At 41.0% G+C, this 20930-nt stretch overlaps 1 protein-coding gene across 3 annotated transcripts in view; it reads right to left on the reverse strand.

The window, feature by feature from the left end:
- Nucleotides 1-20930, reverse strand: part of ARHGEF28 (Rho guanine nucleotide exchange factor 28) — a 154594-nt gene that overhangs the window by 114522 nt on the left and 19142 nt on the right. For all 3 annotated transcript variants that reach the window (XM_075270535.1, XM_075270545.1, XM_075270525.1), the window contains exons 2-4: nt 7456-7496; nt 2683-2830; nt 416-706 (exon numbers count right to left, since the gene is read on the reverse strand). In XM_075270535.1, coding sequence (XP_075126636.1) covers nt 416-706; nt 2683-2830; nt 7456-7488 — 472 coding nt within the window. In that variant the 5' untranslated portion in view covers nt 7489-7496. The remainder of the gene's footprint in view (nt 1-415; nt 707-2682; nt 2831-7455; nt 7497-20930) is intronic.

A 20930-nucleotide genomic window follows, 5' to 3' on the forward strand; every position in this document is an offset into this window, starting at 1 on the left:
TAGGCTATCAATACGAAATATTTCTATTCAAAGGGGAATGACGCCAGCCCACGCACCAATCTATTGTTCAGAACTGCTGATGGTCTAGTACCGTACAGTGTATGACGTTATATGGCTTTGTACATCATACATATAGTGACCAAGTGGCGTCACCGCAGCTCTGCTCACACTTATGTGAATAGTAGTGGATCTGTTCTAGCACAGCTCAGCAGCTATACAATGTATGGAGACACCTGCATCTGTCTCCATACAATGTATAGCACTAGCCAGGCATAAGTCACTGGGTACTACCAATCAACCCTATAAAGCCATATTTATAAATGGATGTTTACTGCATAAACTGAAATAGTGACTACATTAATAACTATAGTAATATTTTACACGTAAAACACAATAGTCCACGAGGCAACCTTACCAGACTGAGAATAGGATCCCAAGATATTCCACGGGGTTAAATCCTCATGCGCTAAACACAGCATCATATTCCGGTCTAGCGATAGGAGCTCCTGGAGAGTCACATCAAACTGTTCAAGTATGGTCTGATGGCTGGAGGAGGTGAGACTATCACAATGACTTCTGAGAAAGTGCGATATGCTGCATGCTTTATCCCTCTCATAGGAGATGGAGGTGGAAGCCACAATCACTGGAGAATAGCCATGAGTGTGCATACACACCGTCACACCCACCGACTCCGGGCAGTTGTGACCTACAAAACAAATGAAAGACGCCTTATTAGAGCAGCCGAGACATTATTATTATTATTATTATTGTTTATTTATATAGCACCATTAATTCCATGGTGCTTTACATGATGTTTAGCACATGCGTCAATGTGAGAAGTCAGAGCAACCGCTACATACTAAATCCTTTCCAAAATTATTTGTATAGAAGATAAGAGGTAAAATCTTACTTATAAGCGCTGAGTTCTCTGGGTGTTTTCCAGGGAATAATAAAGATAACTCTGTACTGGAAAAGCTTTATTACTAATAAATAACCATGCCCCCTGGAGACCTGTTTACTACCAATATAGAGCAGAATGGAGAAGGCCAGAAGTCTCACTCCTCTGCCTCCTGGGCACATGACTGGCTCCACTCTACTGAAGGCTGAGTTCACACAGAGTTTTTTGGTCAGGATTTTGAGGCCGAATTCACCTCAAAATCCTGACTAAAAAGACAGCTCCTATTGAAATAAATGGGAGCCGGTCAGTTCTTTTTTCCAGGAGCCGTTTGTTCTGGCTCCCGGATAAAAGAACGGACATGCTCATTCTTCAGGCGCGTCGCCTTGCCTGAAGACACTCCCTCCTTCTGACTACGCCCATTCATTGGGTCTAATCCGGAGCGGAGTGCGGTGCTCTGAACGTATACCCCGTGTGAACCTGGCATAATACAGCGGTCTTTTGTGATCTGATCATAGTCATAATGGTGATACAGAGACATTTATTTATGTCAGGATCACTTATCAAGCTTTTATGAAAATAAGAGGACCTTCATTAGGGACTTCCATTAATAAATTGGAGTAAAATCTGAGTGGGGAGCAGATGATTTCATTACATAGATAGGCCACTGTTTGTAATAGCCCTCACAGGTCCACTGCAGAAAACGTGATCACCTGGTGCCAGTATTTCCTACAGACTACAGCAGGTCCCTGGGGCTATAGGACACATTAGCTTATTGCTAGAGGTCCCTTCAAACAAAAATTACTGTCAAAACTTGACAACCCCTTTAATGAATGGGAACCAATTAGAATGCAGTGTTCATTTCCCCTCTGCACCTTAAGACACATTGTGGAAACGCAGCTCATTTTGTTATAGTTTAATGGGCCAAAGGCAGGAGCAGATTGAGCAGAAGGTAGAAGTATAAGAACTTCCTATATAATTTCCCATTCCTTTTGTAGCCATTATTGGCTTTGGCTCAAAAAAAAAACAAAAAAAAACCACAGCAAAATCTGCAACAAGAAAAAAAAAAATAGCTGATTCCGCAAAGTTGGGCCTCAGCCTAAAAGCGTTTTCCATTGAACATAACCATACTCACATTTATAGACGATTAAATGTTTAATTTTTTTTGAAGAATCTTAAATGTTTTCTCTAACCATGATAGACGTTACATGGACCAAGAAAGTAGATCTGATGGACTGTCACTTGTCCGAAACCCAGCCACAACTTCCTTATTGTGGCCGGGTTATCTTCTCATGTATGTAGTGTCCCTACCTGATAACCTGTCCACAATAAGGAAATCATGGCTGGGCATCTGACCAATGGCAAGTTCCTGAATTCATGATGATATTTATTGGCAAATGATCAAAATGACAACTGTTAGAGATTATATATATATATATATATATATATATATATATATATATATATATATATATATATACATACACACACACACACACACATATATATGTATATATATATATATATATATATATATATATATTTATTTATTTTTTTTTTTTAATTAAACGCTTTGTCTACAAATTAAATTTGGTTATTTTCATGGGAAAACCCCTTTAAGAAATGAAATCCACGCCCTGACTGGGTGCTATGCCCAACATGGTAGATGTCCATTTTGATAAAATCGGCCCCCTACGTGTCAGTCATGGTATACCCGCTCTTGTAAGCATACTCAGGTCACAAGCATACAATCTGTTCATTTTTCTTCAAGGCAAAGATCTTCTAACCTGGGAAAATGGATCGCAGGGAATTCGCACTGAGGCGTTCAGCAAACGAAACATGCCTGTGACTGGACCCATTGTAAACAAAGTAAAACTCGGCATCTTCTGGGAGATGGAAATCTTCACCAAACTGTGCAAATACGGTCATCTGACCCTGCAAAATAAGCAGACACTGAGTTTCCAAACACATTGATAAGTCTACATTTTCTGCTAGTTAAATAAGAACATAGGATTTTTGGATAGTGACACTAGATTTGTGCCAGGGACACTTTGATACCCCGCAGTCCCAGGATCACAGGGTCCAGTGTAATTTTTACATTCGCCATATGTTTTTGTGTATATGTTCCACTTTGCTGCCATGGTGAGTTAACCCCATTAATGGGATCCCATCAGACTGGTCCAAATGTGCGTTGTGCCCAGTTCTAGGTACAGATCTGGTCTCGAAGCTACCATACTGTATGATCCGTGGACAGCTTACTGCTTTTTGTGTGTGGGGGGGGGGGACTAGACGTTTTTTCACATACATGCCCCTCCTCTCTTTCCACAATGCTCATTCCATCAAGCTCACCATATAAGTATCCATAAAACGGTCCCTCTACAAAGCAGTGACCATATTGTCACACAAAGTACCAACTTAGTAATTGCCGCCACAGTTGTGGCCATACAAATGTGCTTGGCACAGTGCCCCTATAATACAACCCTCTTATCTAAAATCCTCTTATCTTTTATCCTGCGCTTCTCTTTACTGTACAAAAAGAAATGTAACCCTTTAATAACTTTCATCTGTTCACACGGCCTTCGATTTGTTCGAATTTGTCAGCAACAATAGCGCAGCATGCAGCACTATTATTGCCATCAAACTGGCGGAAAGTAACACCCACTGAACCAATCTAAATCAATGGGCTCCATCCTCTCTAAGTGTAAGTAGTGCATAGTGGACATAGCTATTTCTCAATAATGGGTATTTATCTGTACTATATAGTGATCCTGCCATACTGAAATAGAAATCAGATATCTATGCACTGACTTCTCAAAAGTGTGTATTGGTAGACTTGTTTTTATACACAGCAGCCTGAGGGGAATGGCTAGGTATACTCACAGCACATCTGCAACAGCTTTCTCTGTGCACTGCACTGAACATTCTGCACATCTCACAGCTTAGATTTTTTTTTCTTATGTAGTATGTCCTTGTAGAATGGGAGGAAATCCACACAAATACAGGGAGAACATACAAACTCCTTGCAGATGTTGTTCCTGGCATGATTCGAACCCAGGACTCCAGCGCTGCAAGGCAGCAGTGCTAACCACTGAGCCACCATGTTGCCCCTTGACTTGTATCTACTTCTGGCTGCTTGTGTGGTTACACAGGAGAGATTATTCACAGACAGTAGTGATGATGCTGAGATGTGAGGCCAATCCCCCTTACAAAGTATTGATACCAGGGCTAAAACTAACTGAATTCAGCGCAACGTCAGCTATCCAGTGGTATATAACGCACCAATGTTAGAGGACATGAAAGGTCCTCTAATAATGTGTCTCATAGAGGTTTATACTTACTAGTACAAGGGGCACCTCTGAACCACATACAACTCTGAATACATCAAAAGTTCTTTTTATGTAATTTGTTTTCTATGAAAAGCCATTTATTGAGCCGTCACCGAAATCATTTCTTCTACCAATTACATGAAACGTTAGAAACCAGGAACCCGCAGGATGAAATTGGCTTAAAAAGAATATGACGGCAAGCTTTCCTGGCAACGCTGAATGATTTCATGTCGGCTCAAGTTTCTCCTGAACTTTATATTCATTCTCTCTTCTTTATAAAGCTGCGGTGTCTTCTCAGTGGGGAAGATCTCATGAGATTTATCAGTGTATAATGGAACGTCGGGGTATGAGAGACTCCTGATAAACTTGCTCACTTGTTTCCAGTTACTGTCAGACAGATCTTTTCAGAGTGCATTCACACAGCGCAGTTAAAACATTAAATCAGCATGGGAAAAAGAAAACAACATTCAGTTCTGATGCAGTTTTATGGCACAGTTTATTCATTTTACAAGTTCACCAGTTAAAAATAAAAAAAACTGCAAGTAGGTATTACCAATGTAGTTTCAGTTGCACTGCGTGAATGTATCCAAAGGACAAGTTCACATGGAGTTATTTGCCAGCAGATTCCAATCAAAATCGCCTCCCAACCCTCACACTCATTTCAATGGGAGTCAGTAGCTGATTTTTTGAGCTAGAGGAAAAAATGAATTGTCAGGATCTATCTTCAGGCAGATTCTCCCTTGCAAAGCCCATTATAAAGGATGAGAGGAGGGACAAAAAAAAACAAAAAAACTTGATGTTTTCTGCACCTCTCAGCAGGTATTTCGGCCCAGTCCTCATGAGCAAACTTCTCCAGTTGTCTCGGGTTTGAAGGGGGCCTTCTCCAGGCGGCATGTTTCAGATCTTTCCAAAGATGCTCAATAGGATTTAGGTCAGGGCTCATAGAAGGCCACACCAGAATAGTCCGCTGTTTTCCTCTTAGCCATTCTTGGGTGTTTTTAGCTTTGTGTTTTGGGTCATTGTCCTGTTGAAATACCCATGTCCTGTGACTGAGACCAAGCTTTCTGACACTGGGCATCACAATTCTCTGTAGAATCCCTTGACAGTCTTGAGATTTCATTGTACCCTGCACAGATTCAAGACACCCTGTGCCAGATGCAGCAAAGCAGCCCCAGAACATAACAGAGCCTCCTCCATGTTTCACAGTAGGGACAGTGTTCTTTTACAGATATGCTTCATTTTTCTGTCTGTGAACATAGAGCTGATGTGCCTTGCCAAAAAGTTTGATATTTGTCTCATCTGTGCATAGGACATTGTCCCAGAAGCTTTGTGGCTTGTCAACATGTAGTTTGGTTATTATTACTTTTTAAGACATATAGAGGCCAATAACGCATAATTAGGTATGGGACATTAATGAAAGTATAAAAAAAAAAACAACAACAACCACACTCACAATTCTATAATAGATTTTATTTGTATCCAAAAATAAAATGTAAGGACACATTTACACAAAATAACACATATATGAAAGGGAAACCGTGAGGTTAAAATGCCAGAAAACCACATCAATGCAGGCTAAAGTGAAGTATATCAGTATCAGCATGGACAGTGTATAAATGTACATAGTAAGTCACGATTCCCTTTCATATATGTGTGTTATTTTGTGTATATTTGTCCTTACATGTATTTTTGGATACAAATAACATTTAATCTATTATAGAATAGTGGGTGTGATTGTTGTTTTTTGATATTTTCATTATTATTACTTTTTTCAGATTCAAGTCATTCCTGTGACCATTGTGAGTTTTACTTTCATTAAACGAGGGGTGCCAACAATTTTGTCCATGTGTGTATGTCTGTGCGATCATTTGTACAGGTCATGTGGACAGGTTTTGGTTCACATACCACTGCTAGGTTAGAATGCCGCCTTATGGCAACGTATAAGATGCCATAACAGTGCTGGCAACATTCAGTTTGCCAACAACACATAAATCCTAATAAGGCCGGGTTCACATGTGCGTCCCGGCCTCCGTTCTGCAGGTTTCCGTTTCCTGCACAAAACAGGGCAGGAGATGGAAACCTGCAGGCATTTTTCAAACCCATTCATTTGAGTTTAGTGTTCAGCATGTGACCTGCTGAACACTAAACTCAAATTCCCTGACTGTTCTTAACTAGTGATATCTCAGGTTCTGTTATAGCTAGTACTTCTATCTCAGCTTTCTTGTGACCCCAGAACCATATTATTAGGTGGTATAAAATTGAAGATACAGCCATTTGAATTGACCATCCTTCCCTTCCATAAATACTTCAGCTCTACATATTTACAATATAACTGTGTACAGACTTTCCTTAGTAACAGCTCAGTGACTCTAGCTTCACACATGCACTTGAGTTTCCATTCTTTAGGTCCTGCTTGGGGACCCAAAAAACAGAAACCCAATCCGCTTCAAAAGCTGTTACTCGTCGAAACCCATGGACCCTATTGTCTATAATGGGATCTGCCAGGTTTCTGTACAAAAAAATGCGTAGAGAAAAGTCTTAAAAGTCCCATTTGGGGAGATGAAATACAGAAACCCAAGCGGACGTGTGAACCTAGTAAGGGCGGGTTCACACCTTCACCCGGTCCGCTTTGCAGGTTTCTGTGCTCTGCCCGAGAGACTCATTTGAATGGGATTGCAAAGTGTCCACCTGTGAGCATCTTCTGGTCTTTGCGGCAAAACCGTTTTGTTTTTTTTTAACCGGACACAAAGTCGGACATGCAGGACTTTGCGGCGAAAACGAGATCAGAAGACGCTCACAGGCGCTCACTGACTGCCGGGTTTCTGTCTCCTGTCGGCAGAAGATGGAAACCCACAAAGCGGAGACCAGGCGCAGGTGAGAACCCGCCCTAACACTGAGCTGCTACTAAGAAAAGCCTGTACATGGTTACATTGTGAATATGCAGCGCTTAGAAGGTTTCTAAGGACAGTATGACAGCCTGTTTTATAATAAAAAGGAATATAGAGATGATAAAAGGAGAAAGCATATTACAAAAATGGTCACCCCACACACACGCCCACACAACAAAAATGGGAGTTACATTTTAAGAGAATCACTGCAAGCACAGAATGAAACAAATTGATACATTTAAAGAAAAGGCTAAAATAAAGAAATGTAATGCATATATTTCTCTCCTCTCAGAGCAGTGTCACACAATCCATGTGTTCGCTAGTACTAATACTCGGATGCACTTACATAGAGAGGCACTTCAGTCTGGCTCAGCTCCATCTCTGCAACTGTAAAGATAAAAAAAAAATGGGGAAGAGTCATAAAACTATTATCTTATCGTAAGAAGAAAGACAGACTGAACTGACATGTGCAAATAAATGTGAGCCGGGACAACAATGGGCCGAGCAGATCTGTTACATTTTTCTTCTTCCCCAAACACTGCACCCAGACAAGCCTATTGAGCGGCAAGGTGTGTATTTCTCCAGGCCAGTACTAATCTCATCTGCTTCTCGGTGTCACGCATGTGGCTGTCACACAGATACACGCCAGCAAACACGCAACTCAGCAGAATTCAGTAACCGTATACCAAGGCTCCAACCCTGCGCTTGCATAATGAAGACTAAGCCCGGACCTTTTACGTTCCACATTATGGACGGTAATTGAGTTTTCTGCTGCTTATATTACCGTCATCATCCTCAGTATTTTTGGCTTTCAGCCCTGTGACTTTGTAGTCTACCTATCTAGGTGATATCTATGTTTTTAGACATGTTTGATTTTTTTTCTATTTAAAATGAGTTCATTTACTAGAATTTTTTGACGTCCAACGGGCTGTAGAAAACCATCCAAGATAGGAGACTTTTTTTGCAGCAAAATTCCGACAAAAAAAAAAACAAAAAAATTAACCCCCTTACGCCTGAACACACCGAGGCAAAGTAGCAGTTTATATTGGCTAGAAAGACAAAAACAACCACTCAAGAAAGTTCATTGCAACGTGGGACCTTGCGGGACAGGAATGCCCGGCAGTGGGAGCCGCGGTGCGGTTGTTTTTGCATGTCCTTCTATTTTTCTATAAACAAAGCAGTATGACAGGAGCCAAGTGACGATAATGCTTCCTGGAACAGAAAGTGCGCCTATTTGATCCCCTTGTTTTCTGCTCACAAAGCGGCTAAGCTTAGAACTAATAACTTAATAGGAATAATAACAGCAGAGGTGAGGCCCGCGCTTAGCATTGCACTTCAGTGTATACAGGTGACAGGTGCTGGAGGGGTATGCAAAATACACAGATCACTACTTAGATCTCAGCCAAACACAGGTTATATAATAAAAATACATGACATGACTGGACAAAGCTAATAAGGGGTGCCCCGCTCATGAATCTGCACTGCCTGTATATATTGTATTAATCCTACTAATATTATAAATGTGAAAGTTTGGATGTTTGTGTGTTTGGATGTTTGTTCCTCAATCACGCCCAAACCGCCAAATGGATTTCAATGAAATTTCACAAATACCTAGAATGTGCCCCGGAATCGAACATAGGCACCTTACTATGCACGTATATTCCCAGGGGAGGGGCCCGGATGCGCAATAGTGAGGGTGGAGCAACGCAAGGGAAGGGGCGGAGGGCGTCAGACCAGGGCCACGCTAGAAGTGGGTCGCACGGGGAGAGAGGTGCGGACGAAGTCGCGGGAAATGCTAGTATATTATAATTTGTTCCTCAATCATAAAAAAACAGCTGAACGGATTTGAATGAAATTTGGCACATAGTTAGTTTGTAACCTCGATTAAAACATAGGCTTTTTATCCCAGTAATTGACATGGCTTCACGACTGTTATGAATTTATGTTCACGTACAATATTACACTTCTCTTGCAGCAGCTTATCTCAGCTTCTGATAAAGCCAGGTCTGTTATCTCTCTGTGTAAACACTCAGCTAACCCTCAGTGGATTGTGTACATGCATTTGCATATTAACTGATCAACAACACGCAGATGAAGTTGCGGGCAGAAGCTAGTATTATAATATATTATATATTGTATTAGTCTGCTCTTAGAAGAGTTCTGTTCCTGTTGTTCGGGGATTATTATTATCGGTATCATCATTATTATTATTATTTTACAGCGGTATTAATTCCTTACCACCATTAATTAATAATGGGGGGAATCTGTTTCATTGTGTTCCAATGTCATGAAGCAGGGCAGGACCTGCTCTATAGTCATCATGGTATGGGGCCTAACTTAGTGACTAACTATAAGAGACAGGGAATCGAGACAATAAGTGGGCGTAGAAGCTGATCACATAATGGGGTGATGGATCCACTCTTGTTGGATGTGATTTTGTGCTCCCTCTGTTTAGGGTATTCTGTTGTAGTAGGTTGTGCAAAGATCGAAGCGACTTTTACATGGGCCAAATTGTCACACCTATATGACTGGTTCAGAGCATCTCCAAAATGCCAGGTCATGCAGGATGTTTTTCTGTAGGCAAATAGTGAAATGCCCAATGATAAACCCAATCCTATAAAGGGATTTTCAAGGCTAAAAATGACCATTGACCTATCCTAAAGAAAGTCATAAATATCAAATCAGTGGGAGTCAGACACCCAGAGCACCCATCAATCAGTTGTTCTCAGAAGCTGAAGCAGGAAGTAGACAGCACTGTTCTCCGTGTAGTGGCCAGACAAGGTTACTGCACATCAGCCCCATTCATTTGAATGAATAAGTTCAGCCACTACAAAGAACAGAGCTGTCTGCTTCCTGCTCCATTCTCTGTGCATCAACTGCTGATTCATGGGAGTTTTCAGTGTCGAACTCTCACTAATCTGATACTGAAGATCCCATTTGAAGAAAGCACTTGCTCAACAAAGCTTGTAATGGTGTTTATATTGTGTCAGATGCTTCAAATCTCTCCGGCAATGAAAAATTACTACAAATTCTTGATGGGGGTCACCAAAGTTTGTAAAATAGATTTTTTTTTAATATAGATCTCTATTCCTACCAGGAGCTTTCCCCTCTCATATATTAAATATATAGGGGGAACGACATAGGCATTGAGCATTTGTCACTATTTTATGCTGCTTTCTTAGTGGGCACCATAAAGGGCCTGACAGGTTCTCTTTAACATGAAAACACTGCAAGGGCTCTCTATAAAATACTATACATAGCAGTGCCACGGCATGGCTTGTAAACAGTAGCTTCTAATGGGTCTGCCCCAAGAATAACAGAGCTAGAGGAGCTACAAATGAGTTGGCATCAGATCACACACAATATCATTCATACTACACAACTGGGAAGCCGGGCGTTTATTACACTCAACTCCACTTAAGCGCCTTTATTTACCCCAAAACATCCACTATATATGTAATAATAGCATCCTTACAAGAGACGCTGCTACAAGCTAGGCCACATTCACACTGCCATAGCTCTGTCCAGTCATAGGATCAGAACAACGGATTGATATGTTGAGAGAATTAGGGATGCAGACAGAGCACCGCCTGCTGGCATTAATATATATATATATATATATATATATATATATATATATATATATATATATAAAAAAATATATAAGGCAAATTGCATCTGTCAACGTTTAAGTCCTACGAAGGATCAGAACAATGGGCATTATGACAGCAGTGTGAGTTTAGCCTTAGGCTCTTTTCATTACCACTGTGAGCTACATTTGGCACGATATAATTTTATTAAGGTATGAAATGGTACTACAGTAGTTATAGTTTTGATTAATTGTATTGAATACCAGTTACTTCTTCTATCCAGTACAGTCCATTTTAGTCTCACCAATGAGATGTAAATGGGTTATAACTAGTTTTAAAAAGCAAGTTTTGAAAAAGCAAGGTCAATGTCTGATGGAGAATCGGGCTCCCATAGCCCCCACATGATGGAGCATTGGTCAAGCACGTGAGCTGTTCTCTGTAGAAGATAGTATTTTTATATGGTTTTTGTCTTTTGTGTTCAGTGTTAGTTGTTTTCATTGGTGTAGAAAGAAAAGCAGCATGTGTTACTGTGAGTAAAAACAGCGCATGTAATAATACACTTACAGTTTCCAGGAAGTGATGGAATGAAAACCCCTTCCCTGAATGCCAGGGACTGATATATACGGTATTGTCTCCCACAATACAATAGAGTAGACATCTGTCATGTAACCGTCCTCTAGTAGTGATGGCTCTGCTCACTCTGTCGCAGTCTATACTGCAAAGCTGGCAAGTGAGCTGTAGAAAAAAGAAGGAAGGAAACCCTCTCTTTTAAAGAGTAGTCTCACCAGGATAAAGCATATTAAACTAGCACCACAGATAGGTTAGGCTCACCTGAATCTAAGGCTTTTTCCCCCATGACAATTTGTGCCTCGGAGATTAATTTATTTCACAATAAATGAGCAGCCTGGAGCACTGAGGGCGGCTCCGTAGCTCCAAACATCTGTGCCCCACACTACTCTAATATGCCCTGCTCCCCCCTCCTTCACTTTTTTGAGTGTCAAGACCAAGGAACTATGAGGATCTCTCACCTGGCCCTGTACAATTTGGAGCAGCTGAGCCGCCCTCATTGCTCCATATTTCTCATTTGCATATTCTGAAATAAATGAATATCTTTTCATGGAGATAAAATAAGTTATTTTCAGGGGAGCTTGACTTATCTAATGGTGTTGCTGATTTAATAAGCTTCACCCTAGTGACAGACCTTCCCCCCTAGCTCCGGTGTCTCCCCCATACAGTCCAGAAAATAAGGTAACACCAGACGTGACAAGCCCAAGGGTGATCTGCAGAGGTCCACAATATCGCCACATCCAATAATCCAGGAATCTGTAGAGATGGCTCCATATTATAGTCACATAATTAGTCTTCCTCTCCTCCTCGTTCCCACATCTCAAACAGGGTAGACAATTGCAAACATCACAGCGGCATTCCCATAGTGTTACAGCAAATCACAGCCACACGGTGACAGTCAGGAGAGCTGGCATCTAACGGGCCAACTCCCAAAAATTGTACATACATTTCTATCTGTGTGAATAATGTTATAGAGCAGGAACAGCTGAGCAGATGAATATAAAGATTTGTGGAAAACCCTGCTCTTTCTATGCTCAGGAGTCCAGTGGGCGGTCCTACTCTGGATCTCTATATGGACAGTCATGTAGTGAGAGCAGTAAATTACTGAACAGAACCGCCCACTGGACTCCTAATCCTAGACAGATCAGAGAGGTCAATGAATAAAATACAAGTAATACTGATCTATGTACATCAATCTGCTCTATACCCAGCAGCCTGCAGATAAGACACCATGTTCAATGGGCCAGGTTCACTTTAATGTTAAAAGCAGAGATACATACCAAATATGTATGGACCTTTCATACATACAAAATAAATATATTATTTATATATATATATATATATATATATATATATATATATATATATATATATATATATATATATATATATATATATATATATATATATGGCCCTCACCCAAAGGCCATCTAAACAAAACCTAAGAATAAAAGGTTGAGACCCGAGTGCAACAGGGACCAGCTGAGTCCACACTGAGATTTTTAGTCAGGAATTTGGTCAGGAATCCGCCTAAAAATCAGCCTCCAAAAAAAGCCTCCCAATAAAACTCTATTGCAAGGGGTAGGGAACCTTCGGCTCTCCAGCTGCTGAGAAACTACAACTCCCATCATGCTCCATTCACTTCCATGGGAGTTCTAAGAACAGCAGAGCAAGTATGCATGCTGGGAGTTGTAGTTTTGCAACAGCTGGAGAGCCGTACGTTCCCTACCTCTGCTCTATTGGGAGGCTTTTTTTGGAGGCTGATTTTGAGGCGGATTCCTTTCCAAATTCATGACCAAAAAACTCCGTGTGAACTCAGCCAGTACCAGACATGAATTTTTGAAGCCTGGTCTCACAACTATCACACATCCACCATCACCACAGTCTAGTGTATAGGGCCACAGTAATGGATTGGTGAGAATAACATAAGACAAGAAGAAAAGTATATACGGCTGTGTGCATTAGCCCTAGGAGTGGCATGCTATTAAATAATCTGCAGCATGTGAATGAGGCTTTAGATGTCTCCGTGTACCTTGCATTCTAGGCTGGGGCTACATGGTGACTTTGACCACAACTCCAGTTATGACTTGCAATGTGATCCTGAGGGTGTTGCGACTGACTGCTAGTCACAAACAAATTCAACAGTGCTCAATCATTTTGGGACTAAGCATAACAACTTGAGGTTCGCCATGTGACTCCATTCACTTACATAGGTGAAGGAGTTACAGCGCGAATTAGTTGCACAACAGGAGGAACAGCTAAAGTCACCATGTAACCCTAGCCTTATCCTCATAATATCCTGACCTACTTTTACCCCAATGTTCTACATGGCTGGAGTAAATATTAATTAGAGATTTCCTCTATTTCCATAAAGAACGCCTACATAAAGTGTGGAGAGGCTGAATTCACCATTAGTAGCGGGGTAATCTGCACATTAATAGGGATTACTTGTTATTCGATACGTTATGGGATTTTCAGGAGAATTACAGCACCCCGTGTAAGGGCCAGGAGTGCCCTGAAGACAGGCTTCAAGAGTGTGACGCACAAAGGACTGTCAAATGGAAGTTTTCTCACAACAGAATAAGATAATGCAGACGCTTGAGGTTAATCCTGAAAGGCAGCGACAGATTGTCAAGGGCATTTGGCCTTAAGTAAACTTGCAGAAAAACAAACAGAAGTAAAATCATTTGGCTGCCGGGCGTTCCAAAATAAATGACCCTCTCAGACTCCAGCGCAGGAATGGCGAAAGGACACACATCACTCCACTACATGGAGAGCGAAAGTGACATGTGACCAGCGACGAAGCCATTAATCTAATTACTAAAATGACCCCCAGCCATACAACTTCTGCTGACGTGCGGACAATGTGACAGACGACGGACACAAATATCTACAGAGATAAACTGCTAAAAACTAATGTCACATCGAAATATGGCCAAAGGGTTTCATCACCTGCTGATAGCATGACAAGCGGCCCCGCTGTGGGGGAGGATTTCATCTCCTTTCTGACAGTGGCAGGATGATACCCGCAGCAGGCCAGTTACATGGGTCATTAGATTTAAAGGGGGTTTACAATGAAAATAATCATTTCTTTAACCCTTACGTGACGCAGACATTGTTCATTTTTGCGTTTTCGTTTCTTACTCCCTGCACCTCAGAAACCATAACTTTGTCATTTTTCCTTTAAAGTAGCCATAGGAGGGCTTGATTTTTGCATGACTAGTTGTACTTCAAAATGGCGCCATATATTATGCTGCATAACGTACTGGAAAGTGGGGGGGAAAAAATTCAGAATAATGTGGAATTGAGAAAAAAAAAAAACGCAGCCATTTTCTTATGGGTTGTTGTTTTACGACTTCCACTCTGCGGTCAAAATGCCATGTTAGCTTTATTCTCCGTGTCAGTACGATCACGGCCATACCGAATTTATATAGTTTATTTTCAAGTTTTAATAACTTTACAAAAAGGCTAAATTTGGAAGAAAAACAAATTATTTAAATCGCCATATTCCGACACCTGTAACTTTATTATATTTCAGCGAACGGAGCTGTGTAAGGTGTCTTTTTGTGGGACAGCATGTAGTTTCTATTGATATAATACTAGTGAGTGTATGATGTTTGCAGCACTCCGCTTCGGATTAGGCCCAAATGAATGGGTCTAGTCAGGAGGGAGTGTCTTGAGACGGACGTCTGAGGCGGAACCAGCCGCAGCATCCGCCTGAAGAATGAGCATGTCGCTTCTTTCTTTCTGGGGGTCGAGACAGACCGCTTGCAGAAAAAAAAGAAATTGATTTCAATGGGAGCCATTTTTTGGTCAGGATTTTGAGGCGGATTCTGCAAATACAACCGTGTGAACTCAGCCTAACTATTGCCAGGAGTGGATGCAATGGGTGTTATCTCCTATTGTAATCCTGTTTGAGATATAAATCAGGTGACTGCTGTAAAGTAAATCCCTACAAAATTGCCAAGTGTCAGTCCATTATTAGGCTAAGTGGCCATAGCGAATATTGCAGAATATAGCACTTTTTCAAAGAGAGCGAAATGTTTTGGATTTTTTTCTTTTTTTGTTCTTAATAAATAAATAAATAAAAAATCTGAAAACTTAAAAATAGGACTTTAAATTTTAAAGTGAGTCTGTCATTAGGGTGAAACATGTTAAACAAGCAAAAGACAAGTCAGGCTCAACTGAATATGACTTTTTTTTTTAGCCATGAATATCGAGGCCTCCACTGCAGGGATTATCATTGATTTCCCAATATACAAATGAGCCATCTCTGGTGCAGCGAGGGTGGCTCTGTTGCTCTATACTGCAATGCCTTACACTGGTCTAAGGGTAAGTTCACACAGGGTTTTTTGGACCGGAACCTGAGGCGGAGGCCGCCTCAGGTTCCGGTCCAAAATACAGGTAGCTGCAACTGGATACCGATGCAGTCGGGAGGGAGTGTCTTCAGGCGGATGTCGTGAGGCAAATCCGCCTGTAAGAATGAGCTTTTCGCTTCTTTGGAAAAAAGAACTGACCGGCTCCCATTGATTTCAATGGGAGCCATCTTTTTGGGTCAGGATTTTGAGGCAGAGACGGCCTCAAAATCCTGACCAAAAAGACCCTGTGTGAACATACCCTTTAATATGACCTCTTTCCTCCTTTCCTTCTCTAAGTGACACGGCCTGGTCCTGATATCTTGGATTTGCGCTGGTGTACTACAACCCTCACTGACCCAGACTGCACATACTGTGATATAAATGAATACCTTGCCGATGATGGCAAAAAAAAGCATTACATTCAGTGTGCTTCCTTTGTTTCCCAATGGGTGTTGAATGGGTGGTTAAACTATAATCCGTCTGCCTAACACTTCGCTTTTATTTATATTCCTTTACTTCATTTTCCGTTTACTTTTTGCTCTTAAGTAAACTTTCATTTCCTATGTAATAACAAGGTCAGTAAAAGCTTGGCTAGATAAGATTACAATAAATCCCAGTAATACATTAGTGTGATAAGACTGAAATCCTTCACTGCTGCAAAGCAAATTCACATCAACCTGCGTCGTGATCCATGCCATATATACTGTATGACTGTCATATATATAACAGCACCTGCTGCTCCATGTACATATATATTACAGATAAACCTGCTGCTCCATGTACATATATATTACAGATAAACCTGCTGCTCCATATACATATATATTACAGATAAACCTGCTGCTCCATGTACATATATATTACAGATAAACCTGCTGCTCCATGTACATATATATAACAGCACCTGCTGCTCCATGTACATATATATTACAGATAAACCTGCTGCTCCATGTACATATATATTACAGATAAACCTGCTGCTCCATGTACATATATATTACAGATAAACCCGCTGCTCCATGTACATATATATAACAGCACCTGCTGCTCCATGTACATATATATTACAGATAAACCCGCTGCTCCATGTACATATATATTACAGATAAACCTGCTGCTCCATGTACATATATATTACAGATAAACCTGCTGCTCCATGTACATATATATAACAGCACCTGCTGCTCCATGTACACATATATTACAGATAAAGCTGCTGCTCCATGTACATATATATTACAGATAAACCTGCTGCTCCATGTACATATATATTACAGATAAACCTGCTGCTCCATGTACATATATATTACAGATAAACCCGCTGCTCCATGTACATATATATAACAGCACCTGCTGCTCCATGTACATATATATTACAGATAAACCCGCTGCTCCATGTACATATATATTACAGATAAACCTGCTGCTCCATGTACATATATATTACAGATAAACCTGCTGCTCCATGTACATATATATTACAGATGAACCTGCTGCTCCATGTACATATATATATATATATATATATATATATATTACAGATAAACCCGCTGTCCTCCATGTACATATATATTACAGATAAACCTGCTGCTCTATGTACATATATATTACAGATAAACCCGCTGCTCCATGTACATATATATTACAGATAAACCTGCTGCTCCATGTACATATATATTACAGATGAACCTGCTGCTCCATGTACATATATATTACAGATTAACCTACTGCTCCAGGTACATATATATTACAGATAAAGCTGCTGCTCCATGTACACATATATTACAGATAAACCTGCTGCTCCATGTACATATATATCACAGATAAAGCTGCTGCTCCATGTACATATATATTACAGATAAACCCGCTGCTCCATGTACATATATATTACAGATAAACCTGCTGCTCCATGTACACATATATTACAGATAAACCTGCTGCTCTATGTACATATATATTACAGATAAACCTGCTGCTCCATATACATATATATTACAGATGAACCTGCTGCTCCATGTACATATATATTACAGATAAAGCTGCTGCTCCATGTACATATATATTACAGATAAACCCGCTGCTCCATGTACCTATATATTACAGATGAACCTGCTGCTCCAGGTACATATATATTACAGATAAACCTGCTGCTCCATGTACATATATATTACAGATAAACCCGCTGTCCTCCATGTATATATATATTACAGATAAACCCGCTGCTCCATGTACATATATATCACAGATAAACCCGCTGCTCCATGTACATATATTACAGATAAACCCGCTGCTCCATGTACATATATTACAGATAAACCTGCTGCTCCATGTACATATATATTACAGATAAACCTGCTGCTCCATGTACATATATATTACAGATAAACCTGCTGCTCCATGTACATATATATTACAGATAAACCCGCTGCTCCATGTACATATATTACAGATAAACCTGCTGCTCCATGTACATATATATTACAGATAAACCTGCTGCTCCATATACATATATATTACAGATAAACCTGCTGCTCCATGTACATATATATATATTACAGATAAACCCGCTGTCCTCCATGTACATATATATTACAGATAAACCTGCTGCTCCATGTACACATATATTACAGACTAGAGGGAGGACCCGGCTTCGCACGGGTATATTACATTTTATGTTTGTGTAGTGGCCCCATAAGAATTGTCCAGTTTTGCACTGGTGTATTTTGTATGTGGTTTGTGTGTATGTCCATAAGCGTCATGTGATTATGTGTATCTCATTTTGAATGTCAGCGAAAAACCTGTGATCAGTTGTTATGGATACCTGGAGTAAAGCTGTATCTAATCCTTCCCCGTGTAACTGTGTTTAGATGCAAGTATCCAATCCTTGTTGGTGTGGTACTGTGTGCAGATGCACATATCTAATCCTCCCCGTGTGGTATTGTGTGAAGAGGCGCGTATCTAATCCTCCAGTAAGTGAAACTGTGTGCAGACGCACGTATCTAATACTACGGCATGTGGTACAGTGTGCAGATGTGCGTTTCTAATCCTCCGGCGTATGGAACTGTGTGCAGATGCGCGTATCTAATCCTTCCCCGTGTGATACTGTGTGTAGAAATGCGTATCTAATCCTCCAGTGTGTTGAACTGTGTGCAGATGTGCGTATCTAATCCTCCCCCGTGTGGTACTTAGAGCAGACACACGTATCTAATCCTTCAGCGTGTGTAACTGTGTGCAGACACGCACATCTAACCCTCGGTCATGTGGTACTGTGTGCAGATGCACGTATCTAATCCTCCCGTGTGGTATTGTGCGAAGAGGCGCGTATCTAATCCTACGACATGTGGAACTGTGTGTAGACGTGGGTATCTAATCCTACGGCATGTGGTACTGTGTGCAGACACACGTATCTAATCCTACGAAATTTGGTACTGTGTGCATACGTGCTTATCTAATCCTCTGGCGTGTGGTACTGTGTGCAGACGCGCGTATTTAATCCTCCCCTGTGTGGTATTGTGTGAAGAGGCGCGTATCTAATCCTACGGCGTGTGGAACTGTGTGTAGACGCACGTATCTAATCCTACGGCATGTGGTACTGTGTGCATACACGCGTATCTAATCCTACGGCATGTGGAACTGTGTGTAGATGCGCGTATCTAATCCTACGGCATGTGGTACTGTGTGTAGACGCGTGTATCTAATCCTACTGCATGTGGTACTGTGTGCAGACGCGTGTATCTAATCCTATGGCGTGTACAACTGTGTGCAGACGCGCATATCTAATCCTCTGGAGTGTGGTACTGTGTGTAGACGCATGTATCTAATCCTACGGCATGTGGTACTGTGTGCAGACGCGTGTATCTAATCCTATGGCGTGTACAACTGTGTGAAGACACGTGTATCTAATCCTCCCCTGTGTGGTATTGTGTGAAGAGGCGCGTATCTAATCCTACAGCGTGTGGAACTGTGTGTAGACGCGCGTATCCAATCCCCCGGAATGTGGTACTGTGTGCAGACGCGCGTATCTAATCCTATGGCGTGTACAAATGTGTGCAGACGCGCGTATCTAATCCTCTGGAGTGTGGGCCCTGTGTGCAGATGCATGTATCTAATCCTTCGGCATGTGGAACCGTGTGCAGACGCACGTATCAAATCCTTCAGTGTGTGGAACTGTGTGCAGAAGTGCGTATTTAATCCTCTGGTGTGTGGGACTGTGTGCAGACCTGTGTATCTAATCCTGTGGCGTGTGATACTGTGTGCTGATCTGTGTATCCAATCCTCTGATGCGTGTATCTCAGTTTGGATATCAGTGTTGTATTGTGCATGTGGAGTGACCGTGTGTATTGCAGTTGGAATATGAGTGAAAGTCTTGCAGGTTTGTATTGGCTAAGGGGGGGCACTGTGTTTGGAATGCTGTATCTCAGCAACGCTACGTCCGAGCGAGTTGGAGTCTCATCTTAAACCTTCCCGGATATCTGAAGTATCTCTGTACCAAATTTGGTGAAGATCGGTCCAGTCGTTTGGTTCGCATTAGAGAACAGACAGACAGACAGAAATTCATTTTTATAATATAGATAAACCCGCTGCTCCATGTACATATATATTACAGATAAACCCGCTGCTCCATGTACACATATACTACAGATAAAGCTGCTGCTCCATGTACACATATATTACAGATAAACCCGCTGCTCCATGTACATATATATTACAGATAAACCTGCTGCTCCATGTACATATATATTACAGATAAACCTGCTGTTCCATGTACATATATATTACAGATAAACCCGCTGCTCCATGTACATATATTACAGATAAACCTGCTGCTCCATGTACATATATATTACAGATAAACCCGCTGCTCCATGTACATATATATTACAGATAAACCTGCTGCTCCATGTACACATATATTACAGATAAACCCGCTGCTCCATATACATATATATTACAGATAATTCCGCTGCTCCATGTACATATATATTACAGATAAACCCGCTGCTCCATGTACATATATATTACAGATAAACCTGCTGCTCCATATACATATATATTACAGATAAACCTGCTGCTCCATGTACACATATATTACAGATAAACCCGCTGCTCCATATACATATATATTACAGATAATTCCGCTGCTCCATGTACATATATATTACAGATAAACCCGCTGCTCCATGTACATATATACATGACTGATAAACCCATGGTCCTCCATATACATATAAATGGCAGATAAACCTCCCGTTCCCCATGTACATATACAGTACATGGCACAGACACCTGCTGTCCCCCATATACAA

Source organism: Leptodactylus fuscus, chromosome 1 (genome assembly GCF_031893055.1).
Source record: "Leptodactylus fuscus isolate aLepFus1 chromosome 1, aLepFus1.hap2, whole genome shotgun sequence".
Classification (NCBI taxonomy): Eukaryota; Metazoa; Chordata; class Amphibia; order Anura; family Leptodactylidae; genus Leptodactylus; species Leptodactylus fuscus.